The 24,762-nt window shown below is 53.1% G+C and overlaps 7 protein-coding genes across 7 annotated transcripts; 3 read left to right on the top strand and 4 right to left on the bottom strand.

Annotated features, from left to right (window-relative positions):
* GLOTRDRAFT_50832 (uncharacterized protein) lies at positions 1 to 599 on the bottom strand (the record flags this gene model as incomplete). Its single annotated transcript, XM_007873108.1, has 2 exons — positions 1 to 243; positions 369 to 599. 2 exons carry the CDS (start codon positions 597 to 599, stop codon positions 1 to 3), a joined length of 474 nt encoding a protein of 157 aa, XP_007871299.1.
* A 2,256-nt stretch (positions 600 to 2,855) lies between these two features.
* On the bottom strand, positions 2,856 to 3,834 carry GLOTRDRAFT_97147 (uncharacterized protein; the record flags this gene model as incomplete). The annotated part of the gene is made up of 5 exons (XM_007873107.1): positions 2,856 to 3,038; positions 3,218 to 3,404; positions 3,536 to 3,579; positions 3,636 to 3,723; positions 3,776 to 3,834. The coding sequence occupies 5 exons, from the start codon at positions 3,832 to 3,834 to the stop codon at positions 2,856 to 2,858; spliced, it is 561 nt and encodes a 186-aa protein (XP_007871298.1).
* Positions 3,835 to 4,123: 289 nt separating this feature from the next.
* GLOTRDRAFT_118402 (FAD/NAD P-binding domain-containing protein) lies at positions 4,124 to 6,203 on the top strand (the record flags this gene model as incomplete). The annotated part of the gene is made up of 11 exons (XM_007873106.1): positions 4,124 to 4,217; positions 4,335 to 4,463; positions 4,519 to 4,544; positions 4,569 to 4,582; positions 4,636 to 4,945; positions 5,006 to 5,141; positions 5,200 to 5,269; positions 5,329 to 5,544; positions 5,603 to 5,719; positions 5,802 to 5,949; positions 6,079 to 6,203. 11 exons carry the CDS (start codon positions 4,124 to 4,126, stop codon positions 6,136 to 6,138), a joined length of 1,320 nt encoding a protein of 439 aa, XP_007871297.1. The 3' UTR covers positions 6,139 to 6,203.
* Positions 6,204 to 9,405: 3,202 nt separating this feature from the next.
* On the bottom strand, positions 9,406 to 11,887 carry GLOTRDRAFT_134120 (uncharacterized protein; the record flags this gene model as incomplete). The annotated part of the gene is made up of 5 exons (XM_007873105.1): positions 9,406 to 9,966; positions 10,017 to 10,032; positions 10,068 to 10,185; positions 10,239 to 11,367; positions 11,435 to 11,887. 5 exons carry the CDS (start codon positions 11,885 to 11,887, stop codon positions 9,406 to 9,408), a joined length of 2,277 nt encoding a protein of 758 aa, XP_007871296.1.
* Positions 11,888 to 14,514: 2,627 nt separating this feature from the next.
* Positions 14,515 to 15,152, top strand: GLOTRDRAFT_134119 (uncharacterized protein; the record flags this gene model as incomplete). The annotated part of the gene is made up of 3 exons (XM_007873104.1): positions 14,515 to 14,711; positions 14,768 to 15,019; positions 15,083 to 15,152. 3 exons carry the CDS (start codon positions 14,515 to 14,517, stop codon positions 15,150 to 15,152), a joined length of 519 nt encoding a protein of 172 aa, XP_007871295.1.
* A 1,215-nt stretch (positions 15,153 to 16,367) lies between these two features.
* On the bottom strand, positions 16,368 to 17,615 carry GLOTRDRAFT_50873 (pectin lyase-like protein; the record flags this gene model as incomplete). The annotated part of the gene is made up of 7 exons (XM_007873103.1): positions 16,368 to 16,556; positions 16,726 to 16,811; positions 16,880 to 16,920; positions 16,974 to 17,051; positions 17,130 to 17,170; positions 17,297 to 17,413; positions 17,472 to 17,615. The coding sequence occupies 7 exons, from the start codon at positions 17,613 to 17,615 to the stop codon at positions 16,368 to 16,370; spliced, it is 696 nt and encodes a 231-aa protein (XP_007871294.1).
* Positions 17,616 to 19,527: 1,912 nt separating this feature from the next.
* Positions 19,528 to 20,998, top strand: GLOTRDRAFT_97143 (uncharacterized protein; the record flags this gene model as incomplete). The annotated part of the gene is made up of 5 exons (XM_007873102.1): positions 19,528 to 20,106; positions 20,166 to 20,208; positions 20,246 to 20,568; positions 20,598 to 20,762; positions 20,849 to 20,998. 5 exons carry the CDS (start codon positions 19,528 to 19,530, stop codon positions 20,996 to 20,998), a joined length of 1,260 nt encoding a protein of 419 aa, XP_007871293.1.
* Positions 20,999 to 24,762: the final 3,764 nt, after the last annotated feature.

The following is a 24,762-nucleotide window of genomic DNA, read 5'->3' as shown; positions in this document are numbered from 1 at the left end:
TCAGACAGAGCGGACTCGATCTCCAATTTTCATCTGTAGGAATGCGGCCTTGGTAATGAGACCTTGCCTGTTCTTGGTGCTGTCAACATTGAAGACCTTGATTGGTCTAGGTATAGGGACCATCTTCAGCTTGTTCGTCAGCACAAACTTCTGGTCGATAAAGATTCCTCCAGCCCCTGAATCAATGAGGGCTTCTCCAGTCGTTTCAGCGCTTCCCTTTCCACGTGATAGCAAAATATTGATCTTCATTGACTTGTCAACAGTCTTTGCTGTGGTTACAGTAGAAAGGTAGAAACGAGACGAGCCTGATGCTGATGCAGGTCGTCTTAGGCAAAATCCTTCTCCGCTATTTCCTCGAGAAGCTTGACCTTGTCGTTCTCTTCAAGTTCTGCCATCATTGCTTTGATCTTGGCAACACTGGAGGTTCCTTTGTCTGCATCTTCTTTGACCTCTGTAGCTCGGACAGGTCGTCTCTCTGGTTGCTTGCCTTTGTCCTGCTTGTGATTGGCAGCCCTGTGGCCAGTCTGACCACAGGTGAAGCATCGCCCTTCCTTCATGTATTTCTCCCTTTCACTGATTGACAGGCGATCGGTGTCCATGGCATTGGGGTCTTTAGAGGGAGGAGTGTACCTCGGGGTGATGAAGTTATAGAATGAGATAAGCATGGGAAAATCGTAACATGAGCTATTCACAATGAGAGGAGTGGTTGCAATACTTTGCATTCCCTGTTGTTATGATTTTCCCATGCTTATCTCATTCTATTTCCATTCCAAGCATTGCTATTGGACCATACCTTTCTCTGAGTAGAACCTCCCATGGACGCTATCTCTTTTCACACCTTATCTCTCCTGACTCACCTTCCACCAATGAGTGCCCTTGTATTTCTCATATCTCCGAGTTACGTTCTCACAGGATAGCTTACGCGTCCTTTCTTATTGTTCTCTTCTTTGGGTATTAATCCCTATACCAGTTACTATATATACTGTAGGAAAACCCATGTATTCCTTAGTTCAACCTCCTGTTGAATACAGCAATTACCTGGACTCTTGACTTGACTGTTGGCATTGGCCCGGCTAGACCTACCTTTCAGTATGCTTACTGAGGTAGTGACGACATAACTGTTGGCACGTGGCCCAGTTAACTCAAGACGACCAGTTAGGACATCTTGAGTTCCTAACATTAGGTTGAACTCTTCTATGACACTTGCCGACTTCTTCAAAGCCTAGGCAACCCCTCCTCTACTCCTGATCATCCTTGTTGGACTCCCTAGTGGAATCCCGTCCCTTGAACCAGAACCATGTCGAACCTGATCGATCCCACTGCCCAAGCGGCTGGAGCAGGCATTGCTGCATCAGTCATGCAAGCACGACCAACTGAACCTCGCAGCACTCATCCAACGATAGCCCTTATCTATGAACTCTCTGGAGGCAGCATCGCGATGTGCGGTTCGCCTTGATGGTTCTTGATGCACACCACTGTTTCGACTGGAGCAGCCCTACGATCTACTGTCTGTACATGTCTGGCCTTTTACCGCAGCACACGATTGTTACTGGGACCGCGCTGCATACCGCAATGAATTGGTCTCAAGCTTGCCTTACCATGACCTTTGGGAACGTCGTCGCTATGCCTGTCACGCTCGTAAGCCCTGCATTGCGGTTCCTCACTGTCGCTATAACTTGCTAGATAGTCAGGACATGGAGTTTTTGATGGGCCGGTGATGAGCCAGTCTCATGCGTCTTTGTTTTGCATTGTCTTCCTTGCATACTCTCTGCTTCAAGCATATCCTTCGATCTCTGGGCTCGCATTTTCCTGTATGACAGACTGCCTTGCTGTTTCCTTGGAAAGCTACCATCCCCCCACCTGCTCATGTCGAATGCATCTTTATAATTTCCAGTCCTGTTCTCCACATCTCCTCGACTGCACATCGTCTGCCACTATGCTGTCTCGCTGAAATGATGGGCTTGCTCTGATGTCTATCCCTCTCTCTCCTCGTCTCGTCTCGCATCAAGGTAAGGCATTAATATTCCCACTTGGCTAATCCAATTGAAAACGCACGGGAGCACACAAGTATACTAGATATGTTGACAGGTGTCATGTTCATCTCTATATCCCCTCCCTCAAATCAAGCTCGTCATGATGATCGTACCTCGCACACTCCCTTCGTTGCTCTGATCCAGATGTCTCTTTACTCATCTACCTGTTCCAATACCCTTCAGTTTTGACTGAGTTTGTGGTCACATAATACGGACGGACTGGGGTTCGTTGGGACAGATGGCCACCAATCGGTCTATTACTACTCACCGTCACACTGAGAGCTGAGATAAAGGCAACTTCTTAAGCACGTTCCATTGTATTCTTCTATCCCTACTGCGCTGAGTTGAAGGGAAGAGGCCAAGAGCTGTGGCAATGCAAAGGAATTAAAGGTGCGTATGTCATAATCTGGCTTCATCAGGGGAAAGAATATTTAGTAGAAGAAGACGATGCCCGTCTATGTGCATGTTCAGAATATCACATTCGTCTTCCGACGGCGTAGCTGGAATACCCGATGCCACGGATAGATACTTCCAGTCAGTGAGTGCTACTTCTGGCAAGTTGCTGGATTAGGATTATCCTCCCGCTACGTGTCTTGACAGACGTTATAGGAAATACGTCGCGGAACTATGCCTCGCGACTGGCTTTCTGGTGGCAGGTGAAGTATCTGGGCAGGCCAAATCATCTAGTGCGAGTGCCCTGCGTCCGGTGCTTGAGACCGGGGATCATGTCCCCACAAGCCCCGACCGCCTCGGTGCATGATGCCCGAAGGACGTCCGAACGGATCAGGTCGTGCATTTCATATCTTTCCCAGTCTTATCTAACTATAGTCCTCGTAGATGAAGCCTATGGCAAGGAGCTCTGTCAACCAGCGCAGCTGACTTCTCTCTCAGTCTTGTGGGCACATTGTTGCTGTAACCGTGACGACCCAGTCGTCCATCACGATGATCCATAGCAATTCCGTCCTGAGGACACACTCCTGAAGATGAAGCGGCGGGACAGTATTCCTGAAGGACACGTACGGTCACTCCCTATTGATCTTTTGTCATAGCCTGACATTGCATGCTCGGTGACTTCTGAAGCCACGAGGATCGGGGGAAGCCACACACAATCTTACGTGAGGTAAAGCGGGCACCAACTCGGGCTACCTAGTAAGTACCCTGTAAGCTTGTCACCCTGAACTTACCCTTTGCTTAACTGCCGTCTCCGCGTTTGATAGGAAAGGTGCACTGGAGTTGAACTGGCCGGGAATATCAATGACGGTGCGTGCGATTCCTGCTCCTCTCAGGTGATAATGCTGGGGTTGAGGCACCCTGAAGGAGGTAGGCGACGCATTGGAGGTATCCTCATGCAGCGCGAAGAGGTGCGCGAGCCTACGGATACGCCTGGGTCTTTTCCATGGCCAAGGTCCTGCGTTGTTGTCTTCGAGGCAGGTCACTGGGAGGGTGTGGCGGCATCATTTTAGTACGCGGGATTGGATGAAGGGGGTTGGGGTGCCACTCACCCAGAGCCGCTGAGGATGTTGATGGCTTGGGGGATGCTGTAAGGCTGGTGATGCGTAGTCGAAGTGAGCACCGGTTTTGTGGAAGACTCCCATAGCGTACCTTGATGAAGGCCGTGGCGACCTTGTAATCCCTGGCAAGTTCGAGTCCGCGCTGGATCTCCGCATCCGTCAAGGTTGGATGCAGGAGACTAAGTATTTGTCAGTACTCGATTGCTGTTTGGCATTGAGTGTTCGGTGTACCTATGGTCGATCAGCGCTGCGATGTCTGCGACGCTCCTGAGGGGCTTCTGAGGCGCCATGGTGCGAGGTGAAAGAAAGAAAGCGTGGACGCGTCTTGGGAGGCTGAATATTGTGAAGAGTCCGGTAATTCAAAGGAGCAATCAAAAGATGCGTTGATATCCGGTGCGGTCACATCGGCCCGTCCGAGTTAGCTCGTCGATCGTCTATCGACTCCACGAAAATGGGGCATTATAGCGATATTAGACTTGTATTTCTTCTGCCCTGGACGATACAACAGCACGAATTCGAAAGGGCATTGTCGCTGATAAGTGCGATAGATGACAAATAATCCGAGGTACGGCAGCAGACATGCTCATGTGGTGCGCCCTTAGCCAATTGCGTCTCCAGCCTGTGCACTCCCATGACCCCCACCCAGCAACGCTCGCACTCCTCAGCTTTTCTTGTCCCTTCTTCTCATGCTAGGGCTGTACACATCACCCGTTTGCTGCTATAAAGTCCCATCCGATATGGGTTGAAGGGCAGGTTAGTGCTCGCCATGGTCCACCCGAACTACACGCAGGGAGCTCGACCGGGATCAAGGTGGTGATCGTCAGCGCGGGGTTTGCGGGGCTGGCGTGCGCGATTGAGTGTGTGCGGAAGGGACACGAGGTGCTCGTGCTGGAGAAGTTCAAGGCGCTCAAGTCGCTCGGTGAGTCTAGCGGGGCTCTGCATAGGTAGCTGAACGAACACATTCTCTACTTTAGGTGATATCATCAGCTTTGGTTCCAATGTCGGGCGCATCTTCGAGCATTAGGGTTTACACGACCAGTGAGTGCTGTGGCTATACTTGCTCCTTTGCCCGATGCCTACGCACGGCCCAGGATCTGGCCCATCTGCAACCACCTCTCCGAGCTCACGATCCACAACTCCAAGGGCGAGATCCTCACGGTCCAGCACTTCAGCGAGATGCGCTACGGCGCGCACAACTACAGCGGGCACCGCGACGTGCTGCACGAGGTGCTGTTCAACTACACCAAGTCGCTCGGCGTCGAAATTCGCTTGGGGCAGGACGTGACGAAGTACGACGAGGACGAGGGCCGCGCGTGGGTGGGCTCGAACGGGGAGCGGATCGAGGCGGATGTGGTGGTCGGCGCGGATGGTGAGAGGAGTAAGGCGCGGACGCTGGTTTTGGTGAGCTATCTTCCAATTCGCATGCCGAGACCCCAGTCTGAAAAAGGTGATATGCTCTAGGGGTACGATGATAAGCCGAAGTCGTTGGGCTACGCTGTGTACAGGGCGTGGTTCGACGCGTACGAGCAGGGCGTCGACAGGGACCCTCTCACCGACTTCATGTGCAAGAACGGGGACGCGTTCTACGGGTGGATCGGTGAGTCCTCCGTCTTACCATCTACTCACATTTTATCAACCCTTGCCCGCACTCGCAGGTCCCGACGTGCACATGCTCACCTCCACCGCGCGCGGCGGGCGCTTCATGTCCTGGGTGATCACACACAAGTACTTTCCCTCCTCCATCCACCGTCCCCCGGACACACTCCTTACTCACATCACCGCAGAGACGAAGCGGACACTGAGGAATCCTGGTCCTTCCCGGGCATGATGGAGGACGTGCTGAAGGTCGTCGAGGGCTACGACCCGCGCTGCGCGGAGATCCAGTCGAAGGCGCCGAGCTGTGTCGACTGGAAGATCGTGTACCGCGACCCGCTGCCGACGTGGATCAGCCGCGGCGGGCGGATCCTGCTAATCGGGGACGCGGCGCACCCGTTCTTGCCGTAACCATGTTGAGGTGCGGTTGTGGCTAGGGTGGCCGATGAGGGGGCTTGTCTGTAGGATGAGCGCGCAGGGCGCGTCACAGGCAGTCGAGGACGGGGTCACGCTCGCGGTAGCGCTGCAGCTCTCGGGCAAGGACAACGTCCGCCTCGCCATCCAAGCATGGGAGAAGATCCGGTCCGTCCTCCTTCCTTCTCCTTCAACTCACTCATGCCTTGTGTTGTATTCCAGGTACCCGCGCGTGCGCACAGCGCTTCAGCGAGCAGGTGCGCGACATATGGCATAAAGCCAAGCCGGAGGCGAAGGGCGCGGAGGTCGAGATGCCGTCCCCGGAGTGGCTGGGGCATGATTTGGAGAAGCACGCGTATGAGGTGTACGGAGATGCGGAGAGGGACTCGGGAGGGGGGGTATCGGCTGCCGGAGGTGCCGGTGGTGTGAGTGGGAGGGCTTGGTTGGTTGGGTGCATTATCTACGGGCAGATAGGGTGGGGTAGGATGGCTAGATTGATGTATTTTTATCTGGATTTTGTGGGGTAGGAATGGTATCGCTTCAACTACGCACTTGTAGCTGCGAATGCACCAGTGCCTTGGAAATAACCTCTGCTGATTTCCGCTGCGTTTTGTGTACGCTGATCAAATTTGCGAGGTGTCGCATGCACAGCCACACTCGCGCGTCCCTGTTTGGGTCAAGCTTGACCCAAAGTACTTACTTTGCCATCGACTGCGACCTGCACGCCTCCTTCGGTCGTTCCTTAACATCCCTGCCACCTCTAATACTTAGCTATTGCCCTAGCCGAGGATTCTGACGACCATGGCGGCAAATAACAAAACGAACAAACTGGCGTTTTGCCTATGCCTGCGCCGGCGTCGTATGTTGCCGGTCTTGGGCGAGGGTGAGTACGAGCATCCATGCGGGTCGGGGCGGGCTGACGGGTGCTTGCAGTGCGTCGCGCTTCACGACTCGCTCGGACATCGGTCCTGCGCTCAGAGAAGCCCGCGAACAGGAAGAACTCGCGAAAGCCCGCGCGGAGCGCCCGAAGCAGCAGCAGCAGCTCACCGACCTCAAGCGCGGGCTGTCGGCCGTGACTGATGAGGAGGGGGAGAGCATCCCGGTGGTGGGCAATCTTATTCGTCAGCCGGGTTATATAGCAGTGAGATGCGAGTGAGGAAGGTGAATGGGATGGGACGTACCTCCGAGCCCGCCGCCGCGTGTCCATGTTCCGGTCCACCGAGTCGTAAATCATATCCGCCTCCTCGTCGTCCGCCTCGTACGCCCCGACGCAAACAGCCCATACTCGTTATCCGGGTCCACCTCTTCATCCTCTCCCCGCTTCCGCTTGGTCTCGCTGCACCGTCATTAGTTAGCGCTTGCAAGCCTCGTACGAAGTGAGCGCTGATCATGCGCTAACCTCCACCGAGGGACCCTCCGGCCGTACCCATTGCATAGAAATAGAACGCAAGAACGGCCATCCATCTCCGACCGTCTCAATATTACCGGCCCAGGGTGAGAACTTTCGGCGTGCCACAGAGCTTTAAAAGGCGAACGAAGATGAATCTGTGCCAGTAGAGTAGTTCCAGGACGATCACATCAATCTGAAGAGGGGGCGCTTGAAGAATGCTGGGGAAAGGCGGCTCGCTGACCTGACGAAGTGTCGTGATCGGAATCAAGAAGTCCCTGCCACAGTCCAATCATTGATCCTCGTCCCTTCTACAAGACTAGCTCCATCGGCGACAGCAAAACTGATGCATGCAAAGCAATGAGTACCCTCGAGACTGGCGGGACAAGAACTTGGGCGCGCGGCGTGAGGTTAGGAGCGCCCGGTGCGCCGGGATTCTCCGCTCTCGTTCGGACTGAGCAGGTTCGTCTGGCATTCGTGGAAATCTCCTAGATGGCAAGCGTCCCAGCCAGCATTCTTGAGAAATATAAGACTCCACTGGTATTGGGAAGCATATTACGATCCGATAGCGAAAGCGACTTCTGAGGCATGCAGCCCGAGGAAAAGCTGAAGGGAAGCACTCCCGATCGGTATCCCGACATCACTCCTTTCATAGGGCTGTACCCCGCACTTGCTGGGAACTCTCAGTGAGAGGAGTCTAGTCAAGGTGGATTCCGCAAGAAACGAAGGTGCGGAGATGAGATGGGATGGGGCTGGATCGCGGATAAGTCAGTGACGCATCTCCCTGACCGTCTGCTCTAGGTCAGGTCTCGAGCTGGGTGCTGCTGGGAGCTGGAACAGGAGGGACAGGCTAAAAGACGAGCTTCCCATCGCTAATTCCTGGCTCCTCCCCTGGGCGAATTGAACTCTATCCGTGAAGTTGCTCCTTAGCTCCAACTGTTGTTGAGTCCCCGTTTTCTGCCTGCGAGAATGAGCTGGTAACTCGATATTGACCTCTCTGGGTGACATCTATTTTCTACTACCATTTTTGCGGACATTGATCTCTGGTTTTCTTGACATCCGCGGTATAGGGACGTCTGGCGAAAGGGAGATGGGAGGTCGTGACAGATAATCGAGATCGCTCACACGTACGTATCACTCTCCCCCATGATCCGGTCAAAGGTTTCTTCATCCGCCTCGTCTTATCGATGAAAATAAGGGTACGTGTACGAGGGATCAGAGGGCCCGCTATGCTCTCGCGATTCGTTCTGTATCGAATTCCGAGCCGTAAGAAGAGGCCTCTCATCGTGGCTTGTATCTCCAGGCGACTGGTTGAGAAGTGGAGCCTGGAGGATAAGTACCGAACTTCTCATCGCATACGCTTGCAGCGTTGTGTATGCCCCCGCATGGTGTATGGGGTTTTGCACTGCGGGCCAACTCGGCGCTGAACAGCGCGTCATAATTGTGTAAGTAGGAGAAGCCGTGAAGAGTAGAAGAGTATCCTTCTGTGAAATGTCGCTACGACTTCTAGTGAGAGCGTGTTTGCATATTCGGTGACTTACTCACCTGGTCTCCGCACAGGAAATGCGGACCCGATTGACTCCTGCTCTGTAGTTACAGTGTGTCACCTCAAAATACGATTATGCGGAATACTGACAACCACACTTCATTTCCTTGACATCTCGCGGCGATGATCTCTCCAGGGTGTGACCCTCGAACCAATCGTCCGCGAAACACAAATCTTTTATTTATATCGAGTGATATAGGGATATATGCGATTGGATATGGATTGAAGCTGGCCAGCATCTGCCTGATCTTTGTAAAATCAAGGTTAGATATAGAGACCTCATTAAGTGACTTGGTATACACCTAATGTACCCCGTCACAGCGACAACAAGCAAGCGATGTTCAAATGACTTTGTTGGCGGGCTTTCCAGGTTACTCGTCCTGAAGTATCAGAGCGATCTGGATGCGCACGATGATGAAGGGGAGCCTGAGCCATACGGCGCACTAAGATATTGCCGTTGCTTATAGAGAGGAATTCCAGGGGACCATCGTGAAGACGGAAAGAGAGAGAACATGGCCGAGAGAGGGCTACCTTGTTGCTGATAGTAATCGGGCAACTCATACGGGATGTCGCCCTCCCTGATCCGAGTGCAAGTCTACGGAACGTATTATAGAAGTAGTTGCAGTGAGATGGATACAGCGGTGCACAGGACAATGCAGTAGATAGAAAAAATGTATATATGAGAACAACACTTCAGCCTTGAACAGCTACCCAAGTAGCTCGCGAATATCCAGACGCTCACTACCAGAAATAGGCCGTCGACCGTCGTACACCATCAAAGTGCCATCCAAGGAGCTCGCGAATATCTAGACGCTCGCTTCAGGAATGTGACTCCGACATCGAATCCGCTCGACACAACCTTTACACTCCTGACGCACTCCTGACCCGCTTACTGCCGGTCGACGAAGGCTGAACCGCATCTTACTCCTTTTCAGTGTCAGCCTTGCGTTTACGGGAACCACTCTGCTGAGACATCTGATGTATGCTCGGCCCTGACAGGCCGCTGGCCTGCGAGGAGCGCATCGTGGATGCAACCTGGACTCCCGTGAACCGATTCATCTGCGTGGTCTCGTCAAACGTCCGCTGGAACTCCAGTGCCTTGGGGTCCTTCTTCGGCCAGTCTTGAGCGACGAGTGCGTCATCTAAAGCTTTCAAAACGGCGTCATGGGTAAGAAGGTTTGCCGTAATGAGACCATAGTGGCTAGCAACCAGTCTAGCAAGCTCGTGGACGCAACGGGTAAGGGGAGGATGGTTTTCTACTTCCACAGTATCCCATGACATCCCCAGAATCCATGCGGACCTGCCATTGCCCTTGGTGCCGTCGAAAATATCGTGAATATCCTCCTTTATCAGGTTCGTCCTAACATGCCGCACGACAGTGAAGAGGAGAACCCAGAAAACGGATTCGAGGTCATGCCAATCTTCGTGAACAATCGACTTCTTGGCCGTCAGGAGTTTCAGAGATATGAATTGAATGGTTCCCTGGTGCAATATTTAATGACGTGATGTTGTAGGGGTGAAGTGGAACTTACCGTTATCCGGCGAAGACTGGATGTACTCGTGTCGTCATCTAGGGGGCATACTCAGGATCAATAAGAAATCCTACAGCGCCGTGCTCCCTTTCCGGCAGAGCGCTAATCATGATATTGTGGACACTTATATCGCGATGTAGGATACCCTTCTTCGCCAAGTCACGGAGAGCTAGTATCATAGATGAGCACAGAGCTGAACATGCAGGAATGTTAGTACCTCACCTTTCACGACGTCCCTCACGGCCTCGAGGAGTTGACGAGTTGAACGAAATCGAGTCAGTGGGATACCGACCGACTCCAGAATGCATCGATAATGTTTATGCTCGCAAAATTTGGCCTCGGGAAGCAATGCATTGACTCTCGACACGCAAGTGTTGTGTATCTGCTGTGTGGTGGTATCATCCACTGAGTCCACGTCAAACCCCGTTCGGCAGCGGGCTACACCGACAACATGGCCTCCCGCGTGGATCCGGTCGTAAATCTCCTTCTCGGTGAGCCGATCAACCTCTCGCCAGTAGTCCTTGATTACTACTGCGTGCTCAAGCTCTTCGCCGGATGGGCAGGCCGAGTCTATCAATGTCGCTGGCACAGCCAACCAGGTCTTCGTGCCGCGGCCGAAGAGAGATCGTGAGGAGAAGAGCGGGCTACTCAAAGTAACATAATTCTCCTGCTTCGCATGGTCTAGGCTTGGGGGAACTACCATAGTCAGGCTCTGAGATAATAGAGCATTTTGGTCAACCTTGTGCGCACGAGCGATGACTTTCTCCTCTCGAGCCTTGCGATATATCCGTTCTAGAAGGGCCAAGGACAACCCCTGATTGTTGGGCAGGGGACGAGTGATTGTGGCATCAACACCCATGTTGTTGTTGTTTCCAAAAAACACAAAACCGTAGAGAAATCGCAGGAGGGGTGCGCAGTCGTCCTTGTAATTGAAGGATGTCGAGAAAATAACTGCCGAGTGATCCCATCGGTAGAATCGGGCGATGTCGTCGTAGAAGCCGATGCCAAGCAAGTAGCAGCGTGGTCGAGCCTGAAAGGCGACCGCACCGTATTCCTGGATCTGGCTCCAAGCTTCTACTTGCTGAGTGTTCATGCGCTTCGGGATAACGTTATTGAAAGCTGGATCCTTCTCTTTGTCCGCCTTCACCTCAATAAGACCCAGTGCATGTGTCCACTGCCCTGGCTCTGACCTTTCATCGCCCACGTCTATAACCAGGTCGGGGGCAATAGAGTGGAGGTCATCGTCGCCCTTCTGGTATGCCCGTGATACGTCGTGGGCCACCAAGGGCTGGAGGGTGGCGTGATCCGCGAGATCTTTAAAGATCGTGAAGATATATTGTAGGGCAGGAATCTTTCCAACGACAGGTTTCATCATTAGCACGACACTCTGGAACGGGGAAATTGCGACGATTACATACGATCAATGGATACATCGGTCTTTCCCTGTTGTGGACGGGCCCCGGGTTCACAGCGGCTAGCCGCCGCTGCAGCTCTTCCACTTGGTCGTCCTTGAAAGTGGAGAATACATCTTCCGTAATCACGCCAGAGAAACATAATTCCAAGAAGCTATCCATGCTGAAGGCGCCCTGCTGATGCTGGCCAGCCTCAGCACCGTAGAGGGAGGTATAGAATTCTCCCTTCCTCTTCCCCGACTCATATTTAGACACACCGGAAACGCTTGTCTGTGCATGGTAAGGAGTAGTATTGGCGATTTTATAATTTATTTTGCCCATTTTCGGCGTGGTAGGTGGATCAGGTGGCACGTCCGAGGCAGGCGTGTTTTCCCGAGTTGTCGACCGGTCCCAGTCAGAAGTGTCCAGTGAAGGAGGCAATGGAACGTCAGAAGGAGTGGGTGGAGGAGAGTCAGCCATGTGGGGTGTGGTTTGGGGGAAGAGAAGAAACACGTACGGAGTCTGAAAAATCGCTCGAGCTTGAGGACCCACAGGAGCTGTTTGTCATGGTTTAGTGTGGCAGACTCGTGTGGTTCTATCGATGTTGATTCTCACCTAGATTGCTGTGGTCTTGTTTGGTCAAAGGACAATGCAGGAAGCGTGTGAACCGCGAAGTGGCGTTGTGATGCGATTCGTCACAGACGTGGATGTCATGTGACCGTACTTGTCACGGCATTCAATGTGGCGGGAGAAGGCTTCAGGCCTTTGGACGTGCATGGGCTTATAGCGCACACTCACACGCTGAATATCACAGAATGCTCCAACATGATTATAACATCTGTGGAGACACAATTATGTCTAACTTGTGCTTTACATAGGATGACAAGATTAACCACGGACTTCTTGAGCGTAAACATGGAACGGGAGCACTTGCAAGTCGATATTCCTGGTTCTGTTCAACTGGATCTTAAGGACTTACCTGTATCGTTCTGACAGAACTTCCGCCGACAGTATCCTACACATCATTCTTGTCCAGCACGGACATTGCCGACTTCGAGGTCAAGCGCACTTCCCACCCAAGAAACGCGATGATTGCTAGCATGAACAGGAATCCTTCATGGGCCATACCTGCTTCTCCTAAGACAAGCGGCATCTGTACGTGGAGTTGAGTGGGGTCTTCAAGGTGTGAGAGAGATGCAAGCTAGGAACCGTACTAGTATCACCCGCTATTCATCTGTGCACGACCAGTGACGCACCAATAATTCCATTTGTCTTGAAATACAACCAGCGCGCCTGTGGTGGTCAATGGAGCTGGCGAAAATCTGAGGGGCGCACTCGCACCAAGAAGAAAGAGAGGCGTGCTCTCGACATCGAGAACACGGTCATCTTCCGCGGAGCGGGGGCGTGAGACTCGGGCTGGTTAGCGTCGCCCGCTCTGGCAGGCGTACTATCATTGGGGGGGTTCTGTAAAAACTTGACAATATGACCGGCCAAGGGCTACCTTCTTCATCATTCCCTGTTATTTCACTCAGGCATCATAGTATACCTTCCTAAGTACCATCGGCAAAAAGAATGATCTCAATTCACTATGTACAGAGTAATACAGAGAGATGCCGCAGACAGACGGCACTTGCAGGGAGTAATGTAAAAACGTCACGCGCGGGTAATCTGTCACGCCTTTGGGCCCTTGGAGTTCTGTAAAATCTACCATACGAGCACTTCACAAGCCTGCAGCTATTATCAGGTGGGCGCAGGAGGTTTACACATACAAGAAACACCTCCTCTAGGCAAGCCGATATATGCCGGGGCCGTGTAGGCTGGCAGATCTACCCATCAAGCGGCCATCAGACCTGTTACAGTGGGCATTTTGGACGGTGTTCAACCTCCCATACGACAAGGGGCAAACTTGAGGCAATTCTGACTTCACAGACCATCATTATGGTATACAATGCATATACGTACCAACCCGCTAAGCTCCCTGTAGCATACTTCTCGAGATTTCGGAGTTCTGTAAAAAATCTGACTTTTACAGAACCCCCCCAATGATAGTAAGAGGGACAGGCGGAGTCCTGTGGGCGCGAGCAGTCGGATACATAGATCGTGGGAAGTGGTATCCCGTCGTAGAGTGCGGGTTCGACGATGGTGCCTGTTGTATATCAGCAGAGCGCAGTATTCCAGGAGCGATGCTGAGCGAGACCGTTGGTTATGAGGGACTTGGAACGCATGTCGTCTATTCTGACGTCCCTTTACGCTGGTGAAAATAAAGGATCCGTATTCCTTCACCGAACATGTCTCCGCCTTCAACGTGTCCTCAGGCTGAACGGAGCAATCGAGCATTAACCAAGTGGCCCTCAACACGGGCCTACGACCTGAACAATTCTGGCTTCCAACGCAAGGAAGTCGACAGGTCCCGACGCGGCCAGAGCACAAGCGACAAACGATTTACTCGTTAAGCAGACTCGGGCGGATCTAGTGCAGGTTCGGTGCGCATGAATTGCACCCCCGTAGTGGCAGAGAGCGTAGCTAGCGTGGCAATTAGCTCAACTTTGCTGGTCCTAGTTTGACAGTATAGGCAGAGCACACCGCGAGTTGTGAGTCGAGACACATAATACCCCAGGTGTGGGTGGATCTCGTGCCACTTATGGACCACCAATTGTGGAATAACCGAGCAAGAACTGCTCATTAATGAATAATGATATCTCGAGTGGCAACGTCTGCAACGCCCTTGTATCTTATCTCTGAGCTGGAGTCTGGAAAAGACCGATGGACAGAAGACGACGTTACGTAGATAGTCAAGGAGAGGATACTTATTGATATGTACAGTATCCGCGACTCCCAGCCTTACCGGGTAGGGTGTAACCCATCTAGCCAATGCCCCCAGAGTTTGACTAGACACTAGATGGTGAGGGCGAAAGGCTTCGAGAGAAGAGTACAGCTCGATGACTGGATGGGCACTTGCCGAGAGGTTTGCAACGTTCCCACGATAGGCTGAGGCTCGTGGCGCGCACGCGACACCCCACCCTCATAAGGCTTCCCCGCTGCCAAACCTGGTCGGGTTGAACATCCACACCGATCGAGCGAGAGTGACTCGCGGCCCTCCTACTGCCATGGAACCCTCTGCGCCGCCAAACCAACCTCTCTCGCATGCTAGTAACTCGAACAAGCCCAGGCGTACGGTGGACAAATGGATGGCTTTGGCGAGGGCGAAGTTGCTCGCAGGCATTCTGAGACGGAAGGTCCGGGATGCTTCGTCTCGCCGCGAGGCCAGGTCCAACGACCTGTCCACTATGCAGAGGCGAATGAGGTGCGCAATGTCCTGGAACTTTTTTATTTGCGAGCACTCTCACTCGCGCCTGCTAGCATGGTCGACGCCTGGCTGAACAACCAGCCCGCGTCCCACTCAAACGGCCCCCAGAGCAGCACACCCATCCCCAGCCGACTCCAACCCTCCTCATCCAACTCGAGCACCAACTCCGAATGTACAGTACGCGGCCACCAAGAACAATGGCCATACCGCCCCGCGCGCGCGCGCTACTCCTTCGACGGGAGCGGCCCCGACGAGCTCCGTCTGCGCGCGGACCAGCTCGTGCACGTCCTCGACGACCGCGACGGGTGAGTCCGCTCGTCCAATACTGTACTGGGCGCGGATCAAGACTGACCGCGGGGCCGGTGCAGGTCCTGGTGGTACGCGCTGGACCCGGCGACGGGGGCGGAGGGCGTGGTGCCCGCGGCGTACCTGTGTTAACGTTGGGCCTCCGTTCCTGGAATCTTGGTATTGTATCTTGTTACCATATTGCTGTATACTTTATATCTCGCTCTATTACGCGCGCCGTCCAAACTTCTCGCCGCTCAGCGTGCCATGACGTGCAGGGGCGACGGTCGCTTCACATCGAAATAGCGTATAGTCGGCGAAATTACCCCACCAGTTGATATCGTAAAGGACACAGGCTGCGAATGGAGCATACTGTAACAATATCGCAACAATCCGGCGTAGCGCTGACATCTGGAGCTTTCCCGCACGCGAGCGGGGCCGCGTACATAGTTCCAAGCCGTCTCCGACGCGCATACACATACTCGCATTCACGCTGTACTCGTCCATCAGTCCGTGTAGCACAAACAACCGTACGATAAACACCGGCTTCGTGGAGCGAATGCATACAACTCACCAGTGCCCGTCTCCTCCCTCCTCTCCCTCTTCTCCCTCCTCCCTTCCTCCCTCCCAGTCTCACGCCGCAGTAGAACTCCCCGGGGCCGTGCACTCGAAATCCAGCTACCCCCACCACGCACCACGCAATCAGCCATCCCGCACAACCCGCCAGCGCACCCGCGAGAACCCACGCACCTGCGCGACACTCGCGATGTTCGTGCACGTATACACCGCCGTCCCGTTCGGGCTCGCCAGCGACGTGCCGGCCGCGGTGATGTCCGCGCAGGTGGCGGAGCACTCGAGGTCGGCGACCACGGCGCCTTCGCGGCCCGAGGAGGTGCCGGTGATGTTGATGTCTACGGTGCAGGGGGGTTTGAAGGGGTTAGAGGGTGACAGGAGGGGAGGGGACGGGGGTGGGGAGGGATGGGGAGAGGGCGAGGGCGAGGGGCGGAGGGGAAAGAGTTGGATGGGAGGTAAGAAGGGGACGTACAGTGCACGTCCGAGATACTCAGCGTACTCGGGTACTCCGCGCACGTCGCCGCGTCCGTCGAGTAGCACTACACCCCCGTTCCGCGTTGACGTTCACCCCCGGTCAGCATTTCCATCCCACCGCGACGGGACGGGACGTGAGGACCCACCTGGTTGATGTAGATCGGGTAGTCCACGTTCTCCACTGCGAATGTTTGAGTTCAAGTTCAGGAAATTCGAGGAGGGAGGAAGGGACCGTGAACGGACCTTGGAAATTGGCGAACGTGATGTTCTTGACGTACCCCGTCCCGCCACCCGCGGTGCTGTCTGCGCACCCGCACGCAATCAGCATTCATCAAAGCGGAGAGGAAATCCGGTCCGCCGGGATACGGGGATGGCTAGGGATACGAGGAACGGAGACGCACTGGCGTACGGCGACCCCCCGAACACCTTGATCCGCGCGCCGTTCTGCGCGTTGCGCATCACGATGTTGCGCGCGCTGACGTTCGCGACGATGTCCGTCTCGCCGGCGTACTGGGGCGGGTGGGGCGTCAGGGGATGTATGGAAGAAGAGACAAGTAGACGGCGGGAGGGACGGAGGGAGGTAAGAGGTAAGAGGTAAGGAAGAGGGGGGGGAAGGTGAACGGGCAGAGGGAAAGGAAATGAGGGGCGCGGAAACGGAGAGGGCCGAGAGGACGCGCACCTGGCCCAGCGACCCCACCGAGATGCCGTGCGAGCCGTTGCAGTAGAGGTCGCTCACGAGGATGTTCGTCGAGTTCGGCTTGAAGGCTACGTGCCGCCGAATCAGAGTTGCGATCTAGCTACTGATAAGAAAGAGGGGAGGGGGCGGGACGTACAAACGCAGTCGTCGTCGTTGTTGATCGTCGAGTTCGTTATCCTGCACTCAATGCATCATCCACTCGATCACTCAGTCGCAAGAGCAAGACGCACGTGACGTAGGATGAGCGATAAATATCCCAGCCGTCCGAGTTCGCGGTGGGGTTGGCGGAGTAGGAGACGGAGGAGATGCTGGGAGTTAGCGGGAAGAGACGGGAGGGACGGGTTAGTGGGGAGACGGAGAGGGGGAGGGAGGGAGGGACGGCTGACTTGATCCCGCGGTAGGTCACATAGGAGCTTTGGTAGACGAACTAAAGGGATATCCATATCACATTCCACCATGTAGAGAGGGGAGATGGCACGTACGTTATTCTAATACCGGGCATATGTGAGCGAGCATAAAGCGGCTACTTGGGGCAAGTGGGGGAAGTACGTACCCAGAAGGGCGACCCGATCTCGGTGAGGTCCTCGATGAGCACATTCGTCGCGTTCCCGACGGTGAGCGGGACGGGCCGCGCGAAGTTGCGCGAGGACCCGCCTGCTGTGCCTGCATTCTACATTTCCAGCCAAGTGAGCACAAACGGTATAGGCAGAGAGAGAGCGGCGGCATACGTGGTTCGTGGCGAAGGCGTCCCACCAGACTTGGCCGTTGCTGTCGAGCGTGCCGCCGCCGTACAGGTGGATGTTGTTGCCCGAGAGGAACCAGAACGTCGTGCTGCGCGGTTTGGCATCATTACCACGGAGCGACCACTCCATAAAGCAGCATGGGACTTACGCGTTCTGGTAGGTCAGGTACAAGCTCTGCGGGGACCACTTTGCAATGTCCGGCGTATACTGCACTGCACGCGGTCACGTGAGCCCTCGCACTCTTACATCTAACCGAATGCACTCACCCGTCCCGCTGAGCTCGATCTCGACGTCCTCCAGGCCTGCGGTGTACAGCAGCGTGTCGACGACGTAGTACCCGTCGAGCACGACGCGGCCCTTGCACGCGCACTGCTGGAACGCGGCGTTGATGTTCGGCCCGTCGTCCTGGCCGCCGCCGATGGCCCTGACGGTGCAGAGGGTGCGGCCGAGGTTGTCGGTGGAGGTCGTGACGCCGCCGGAGAGCGCGAGCGCGGTGCTGGCTAGTGTGAGCAGGAGCAGTGCGAGCATTGTGGATTGCCTGTGGGAGGGACCGCTCGAGCGCGAGTGCGTGCTCATAAATGGGCGCGCCGGCCCGGGGGGGCGGATTTAGCTCGTCAGGTGCCGGGGCGGGAGGGCGTTGGCGTTACGGCAGGGACGCGAGTGTTCTCACAAGGTTGGGAAATGTGCAGGCCGACGGGATGCGGGTGAGACAGCGAGTCACGTCCGCGGGAGACGGCGCGGGATGGGCATGGCCGGTACAGGGGTGCAGTCGTATATCCAGCCACTTGACTCAGGACGAGGACCCATTCTGGTGAGTACGAGCGCGGAGCTTGTTCAGAGTTGGTGCGTGAACGCTAGCAGGATTTACCGTAGCTATGATCTTCCGTAAAAGGCGAGCCACCTTCTTTATTTGGTGGTGCGACATTTCCCAACTAATGAATACAGCCAATGTCTGCACATCGCCGCCGACAGCCGCTCGACGGTACACACATGCAGTACTTGCATTCAAGACGGGCGGTTTTCCCCAGTTTCGACGGCATCAAAAGGTCCATAGCAAGTCGTCAATATTGCTATCCATTGTGGCGTATCCACCCTCCAGCGATCAGCGCTAGTCTTTGCCTACCACCGTCAGCCTCTCTACGTTATGTCGGAAAAATCCAAAAACCCATATCAGGTCTGATGAAGCCTGATGGTCTTATAATGCCTGATAGGGTTTGGTTTCTATCCTGGTCAGGACTTATCAGGCCCGATAAGATGTGACGGTGTTTCCGGTCTCATATACATGTTGTTAGTACCTTGCGCCTAAAGTAAGTAAGTACTATGCAACTGTGAATTCAGTGCATTACTACGATGCCCTCGTACTGCGGGATTATAATAATGAAGTGGTGTTGCATATGCCCCATACGCACGGAAGGAACCAGATGACGGTATATAGCACGATTTGTTTCACATCTGGTATTGCACATTTAGTATAGTAGTTAACTTGTGCGACCTAATTCTCTGTCGACTTGGCAGCCCTGTGTTCGAACCTGACTAGTGCACTCACGTTACCTAAGATGATAATTGGGCCATAGAATGCATGTAAGGAGAGAGACTACAAAATCAGCTGAGTTGGGGAACAATGAAGGCGGAAGTGAAGTGAGATTTTTATTATTATTCGTGGGAAACCCTATAAGGTCTCATAAGACCTGATCAGGTAGCGTCAGGCTGATCAGGCTCCGTCAGGCTGGTAGCGCGTTATTCCATGTTTTCGAACCTAATATGGGTATTAACGGCCTGATGGCCTTATTGGACCTGATAAGTTCTTACAACTTCCGATAAGGTTTTTTCGAAATTTCCGACATATCAATCATCTCTTCCCATCCGAGTCCGCTCCAATCGATGATGCTGATCCGAATATATTTCTGCTTGTCCCCAGATGGTCTGCCGATGAATATTCCCGCGAGTCGATACTGAGAATTGTCAAAGGACGTCTCGATGTCGAACTCGCGTATGAGTATGGAGAGCGTGACCTATCACAAGTACATAGGACTTTACGCCCATGTCAAACATACAGATCTCACGGACCTTGTACCCTTCCCGCTTGAGCTGCTCCCTCCCAAAAGCGACGCTCTTCCCCGCCTTTCCGACCTCGGTCACTTCGGCAACCACAACGCCTGGCTGTGGCGGCGCAACCAAGCCCAGGCGCTGGAGAACCGAAATCGCGTCGCCGATTTCTTTTGCTGTAGGGATAGTGGCTATGGCTGCGTTTGAGAGGAGGGAGCGGGAGAGCTCGTACCTTCGTGCTATAAGCCCGTCTACGACAATCAGCGGCTGTCCTATTCGGGACCAGTGGAGATGGAAAGACGATTCCAGGCCAGTCTCCGGATCGAGGAAGTCGTGCCCCAAGTATATACGCTATAAACAACATCCGGCTTTCTCGACGCTGACGAGCTACTCGACCAGCGGTCGACAAGCTCGACATCGGGGACATTGCATGTCAAAGTGGACGACTGCGTTCCGCTCTCTGAAGATGTACCTGCTGATGAACCGCTCGAGCGTAGACTCCGTGTACCGATATCCAGCGGATGGACGAGGTTTACTCCCCCAGGATAATACGTACCTTCCCATCCATCGACGGGTAGGCGCGTGTTATACTTATATTGCTGAAAAATATTTCCTGGACATCTGTGACCGAAGCATGAGTACAGGACACGTTACGAACAACCTCACAGCCGAGCAGGTACGTCCCTGGTTAATATCGTTGTTAATACTGATAGCAACGGCAATGGTATCCTCCGCTTGCGTGACTCTACACTCCCTATCGAGTTCCTCGTTTGCCCCGGAGCTCCCGCATCGTTGGCCCCGTCAAATTGCCGCCCATTGTTATGATGAGCTTCTCTACGCTCTCGAAGACCTCTTCCCAGTCTTCGCTTCGGGGCAACACCGCGGCTTGCGCGGGGATACCCCCGTGCGCGAAGGTCGCGCCAAGCGTGTACATGCAGCTTCATCTCCGTCACGAGCAGAGACACGCATTTCTGGAGTGAAGCGCGGTGTGGCGGGTGTGGATGAGCACGCACCGAGCGACCTCAGTTTCTCGCGAGTGAAGACCATCTCTTTCACGCCCCGCAGCGTGCGGTTCTCGACGAGCACCAGTGGGGAGCCGAGCTAGTCTTTTCGGACCCCAGCGCGGGCCCGAGGCGCTGCAAGACGGAGAGCGCTTTCGCGATTTCTTCCGCCGTTAGAGGAGGGACGTCGTGCGGCTCAGAAGGACCGGCTCCGGAGGGGGTGGACATGGTGAGTAGATTCGATGCTTAGGAGAGGGTACCAAGCGAGTTAACTGGAGCGATATAGACTGATGCACGAGGCGTGCACGAGGCTAGTACAGATATTCTGTGAAAGTTGAGCTTATTCGTGTCTGGGAAACTGGACCCAGAGTGACTTCAGAGAGATCATCCTTGCCTGAGCCTGAGTCTGCCAATCATGGAGGAAAGAGCAAAATGCAATGTCGAGGCCTGTTGGAGAGTGGTTAATCGATGTCTGAGAGACACAACACCGGCGGGAATAAGTATAGGGAAAAATGGATGAGACTCATACGGTGACAATGTGGGAAAGAGCGCGGGCCCAGCAGGCAAAGTCACACGCATTCTCGGCAGACGAAACAGAGCCGGAGACACGCGGCTATCAAGCGTTATACAGGGGAAGGAGACAATGTATAGAAAAAAAAAGATCCATGCAACCAGGTCGAGGTCGATGTTACGCTGCTGTTCTTATAGGCTGAGACAACCATAAGCGCAGCAGTGTAAGATAGTGTGGCTGCGGTGGTTGCGATCGGCCAAATGCAGTAGGGTAAAAAAAATGCATTTTGAGGTCGCAGAAACCCCTGCAGAGCAGGGGCATGGCAGACAAAACAGTGCCGGTGAGCTGGCCGAGACACAGACTGAATTTAAGGCAGTGTAGAGCGTATACTTAGTACAGCGGGTGAAACAAAGTCCAGACTTTTTCAAGCATTATACAGGGGAAGGAGACATCGCGTACAAAAAAAAAGAAAGATCAAGGCGTGAGTGCAAGGAACTGATCGCGATAATCGAGAAGTCCAGAGCGCCAAAAAAAACATTGTATACAAAAAAAGAAAGATCAAGGCGTGAGTGCAAGGGACAGATCACAATAATTGTGAAGTCCAGAGTGCCAAAGAAAACTTAACGAGGAGAGCTGAGGTTGGGAAAAAAAGCCAAGAAATATAAGAAGGAAAAAGACAATGTTGAAGGGAGCATGTAGTGTAAATGTAGATAGCAGAATAAAGCTTTGCGCCGAGATGGTAAGATGGCTAAAGAAACGGGTAATTCTGCGAGAAAAGAGCTCGTGACGTGCAGCAAAGGAGACACATGTGTATGTATACATATCGAGCTCCGAAGGACTCTGCATTGAACTGAAGCTTGACTGCGCCTCGGAGATCAGGGGAGCAGATGTAAAACTTGGGGGGAGTGGGCCAATGCTGTGCATGGCTGGTTACAAGTCCTGAGCTGGGCATAAGATACTCCCTATTTTACACTGTATATCATAGAGCTGACAGAAACATCTTTCTTGAAGTATTATTTGAATTTCACCAGACCTCTCAGGATCATCTTGTATATTCCTTGATTTGCTAAGATAGGGCCAGCTCATGTACGACTACTATCACGTGACTATTTTTGTCACACTTGGCGGGGAAAGCACGAAGTCGGTCTTATAACTTTGGGCACAGGTAGAAAACCACAGATGTTTTTTATAAGAATCAAAGATAAAGTACATACAAACAGTTCCTATAAAAACATTTGAGGATCTCAACCCATGGAAATTATAATAAGCTCGACAGTGGTGATTTCTATCGATGATCTCCTCGATTTCCTTACACTGACCTGCCATATATAGGCAAAGCACGTGATTGTCACGGTGTGACCAAGGTAGTCGTGTATGGACTGGCCCTATCTTATAGAGCTCTGAATATATTATGGATTTCCCGCATTTTTCACAATTTTTCTGGCCCTTCTACAGCCTGCAATCAATTCCCGCTACCTTGGGGAGCGGGTCTTGCGACCAAGTGTGTTCGCACTTTCTCCGCCATTTTTGCAAGATCGGTCAAAGATCTGACCGGCCCTAAAGCTCTTATGTCAGTTTTCTCAGGCTAAGCCCTCCTTCGTATATCGCTGGTAGTCAACGTCGTAGCTTTCACTAGTATTGATCGTCTACGGCGTCTTGCGATGAGCGCTCCTGCAGTGTTCTCTCTGTCTCTGGTCGGCTCGTACTTTGGTGTCCCGGCTGCCATCTTGGTGGACTCAAGCATCGATAGTTCATGTGTCCGCGCCGGCTTTATACAGGAACACAACCTCCCGTGTACGTGGTCGACTTCTGGCAGCTCTATGGCTCCTCTCGCTGTGATGCACGGTACTGTTGTTGTACCCGCGTGCAACGGCTGGTTCCACTCGACGTTCCCTGTACTGGTCCACACCCATGTTCGCGCCGACATTGTCCTGGGCCGCGACTGGCTGGATGCGTGTCGTCCCTCCATCGGAGCTGGTTATTTACTCCCGTCCGAAGATAACTTGCATCGACTGCCGGCGGGACATATATGGGGTACGTTGCGTGATCTACCCGTTGCTGCGATGAATGCTTAATTGACCTGATTATAGTTCTGGCACCGCAAAGCATTCCATCAGCGGTGTCAAATGAACGTGCGGATAACAGTACCCATGCAGGTGTGATATTTGTCCCCTATGCCTTCTGTTAGGTGTTATTGATTTTTTACTCTAGCTTGTGCCTCGCCTGGAACGCATGCTGTGGCACCCGATCAGAGCAGTTTTAACGGCAACTTTGGCAGTGACAGTGCGTCAACATCTTCCTCATGCTTGCCTGATATCAGTATTGCTACAAACACAATATTGAACTCCTCCCTGATCCTTGGGTCCCGAGATAAGCTGGAGCCTATCTTAGCAGCTCACGGTGTGTTGTTGCGCTCACTTTCGCCTGTGCAGTGTCGAGAAGCTCTATTGAATCATTTGCTCAATGGTTGTTGTAGCTCGCATGTTCTATCCAATCCGTGTAGTAGTAAATCACCATGCTCTATGAATGGATGTTGTGCTTTGGCTGGAACATGCTCCGATGCTCAAATGTTATCGATTGCTATAAGTGCATCTGTGCTACGAGCCCTCACAGAAAATGAAGTTTCATTAGAGCACCTTCGGGCTATTTGCTCATCACTCGGATTAGAATCTTCGCATGCGAAGACCTCTCAACGTTCTCTTATGCGTCAACTACAGGCTCGAATTGATCAGCTTCAATCAGAGAAAGAGCTATCCATCGACTCCATCTTTGATGGCTTTGAACATTTGCCACGCGCACGCCTTGTCACTTTGGCTTCCGCACACAACATTCAAATCCCATCTCGTGCCACATCAGAGGAACTACGGAATAGGATTGTTGAGCATATTGGTTCAGGAGCATGTGCTAATCATTCCAATCTTTCTGATTCTGGCTGCAATGAAGTGGTCCAGCAGTGCTCCTCTTCGTCGGATGACTCGACAATATCCCTACAGATAGAACTCTTATCTCATATCGTAAAGCGTGTAAAACGTAAGCTGCTGGAGCGTATTCTACAACTTCACGATATAGAATACAAATCTGAGGACAGTTTAAGCCACCTATGTCGCCTACTCCGACGCTACATCAGCTCATTGCGAAAAGGGAAAAGATCTATGGATAGGAGTATCAATATCAGGCAGACAAGAGTCACGAAAAAGAAAGAAGTTGAGGAAAAGTTGGATAATGTACGGCGTAATTGGCCTCAGTGTGTCCCGCAGTCTCTCAAGGACAAAATTGTGCGCCTTTTTCGTCAAGCCACCTCCCGAGAAGCCTTGATGGAATTCACGTGTGCCAGCTGTGCAGGAAGTTATGGCATCAAAGATCGGACCATTTTATCCACAGCCGATATTGACATGGACCTCCTACGACGTCCAGACAGCAATGGTTCTCAGTGGCTTGATCCAAGTTGCACACCTCCACATCTACCATTTGAAAATGGTCCATTAAAAGACACTCTACTTGAGCAGGCTGGTGTACTGAACCATGAAAATCAGGCACCATCCTTAATGCTTTGCCAGGAGTGTAAAACAGCACTATTAAAAGGAAATATCCCTGCCCTCTCCTTGGCTAACCGTACGTTTCTTGGCCCTGTTCCTGATGCCTTGAAAGATTTGACTGTAGTGGAAGAAGCGATGATTGCACGCTGCAGAGCGAAATGTTGGGTCATTCATTTGCGAGA

This window comes from Gloeophyllum trabeum (assembly GCF_000344685.1).
Source record: "Gloeophyllum trabeum ATCC 11539 unplaced genomic scaffold GLOTRscaffold_00025, whole genome shotgun sequence".
In the NCBI taxonomy this organism is placed as follows: Eukaryota; Fungi; Basidiomycota; class Agaricomycetes; order Gloeophyllales; family Gloeophyllaceae; genus Gloeophyllum; species Gloeophyllum trabeum.
The sequence above is the reverse complement of the archived record's forward strand: the minus strand, read 5'-3'. Positions and strand labels throughout refer to the sequence as shown.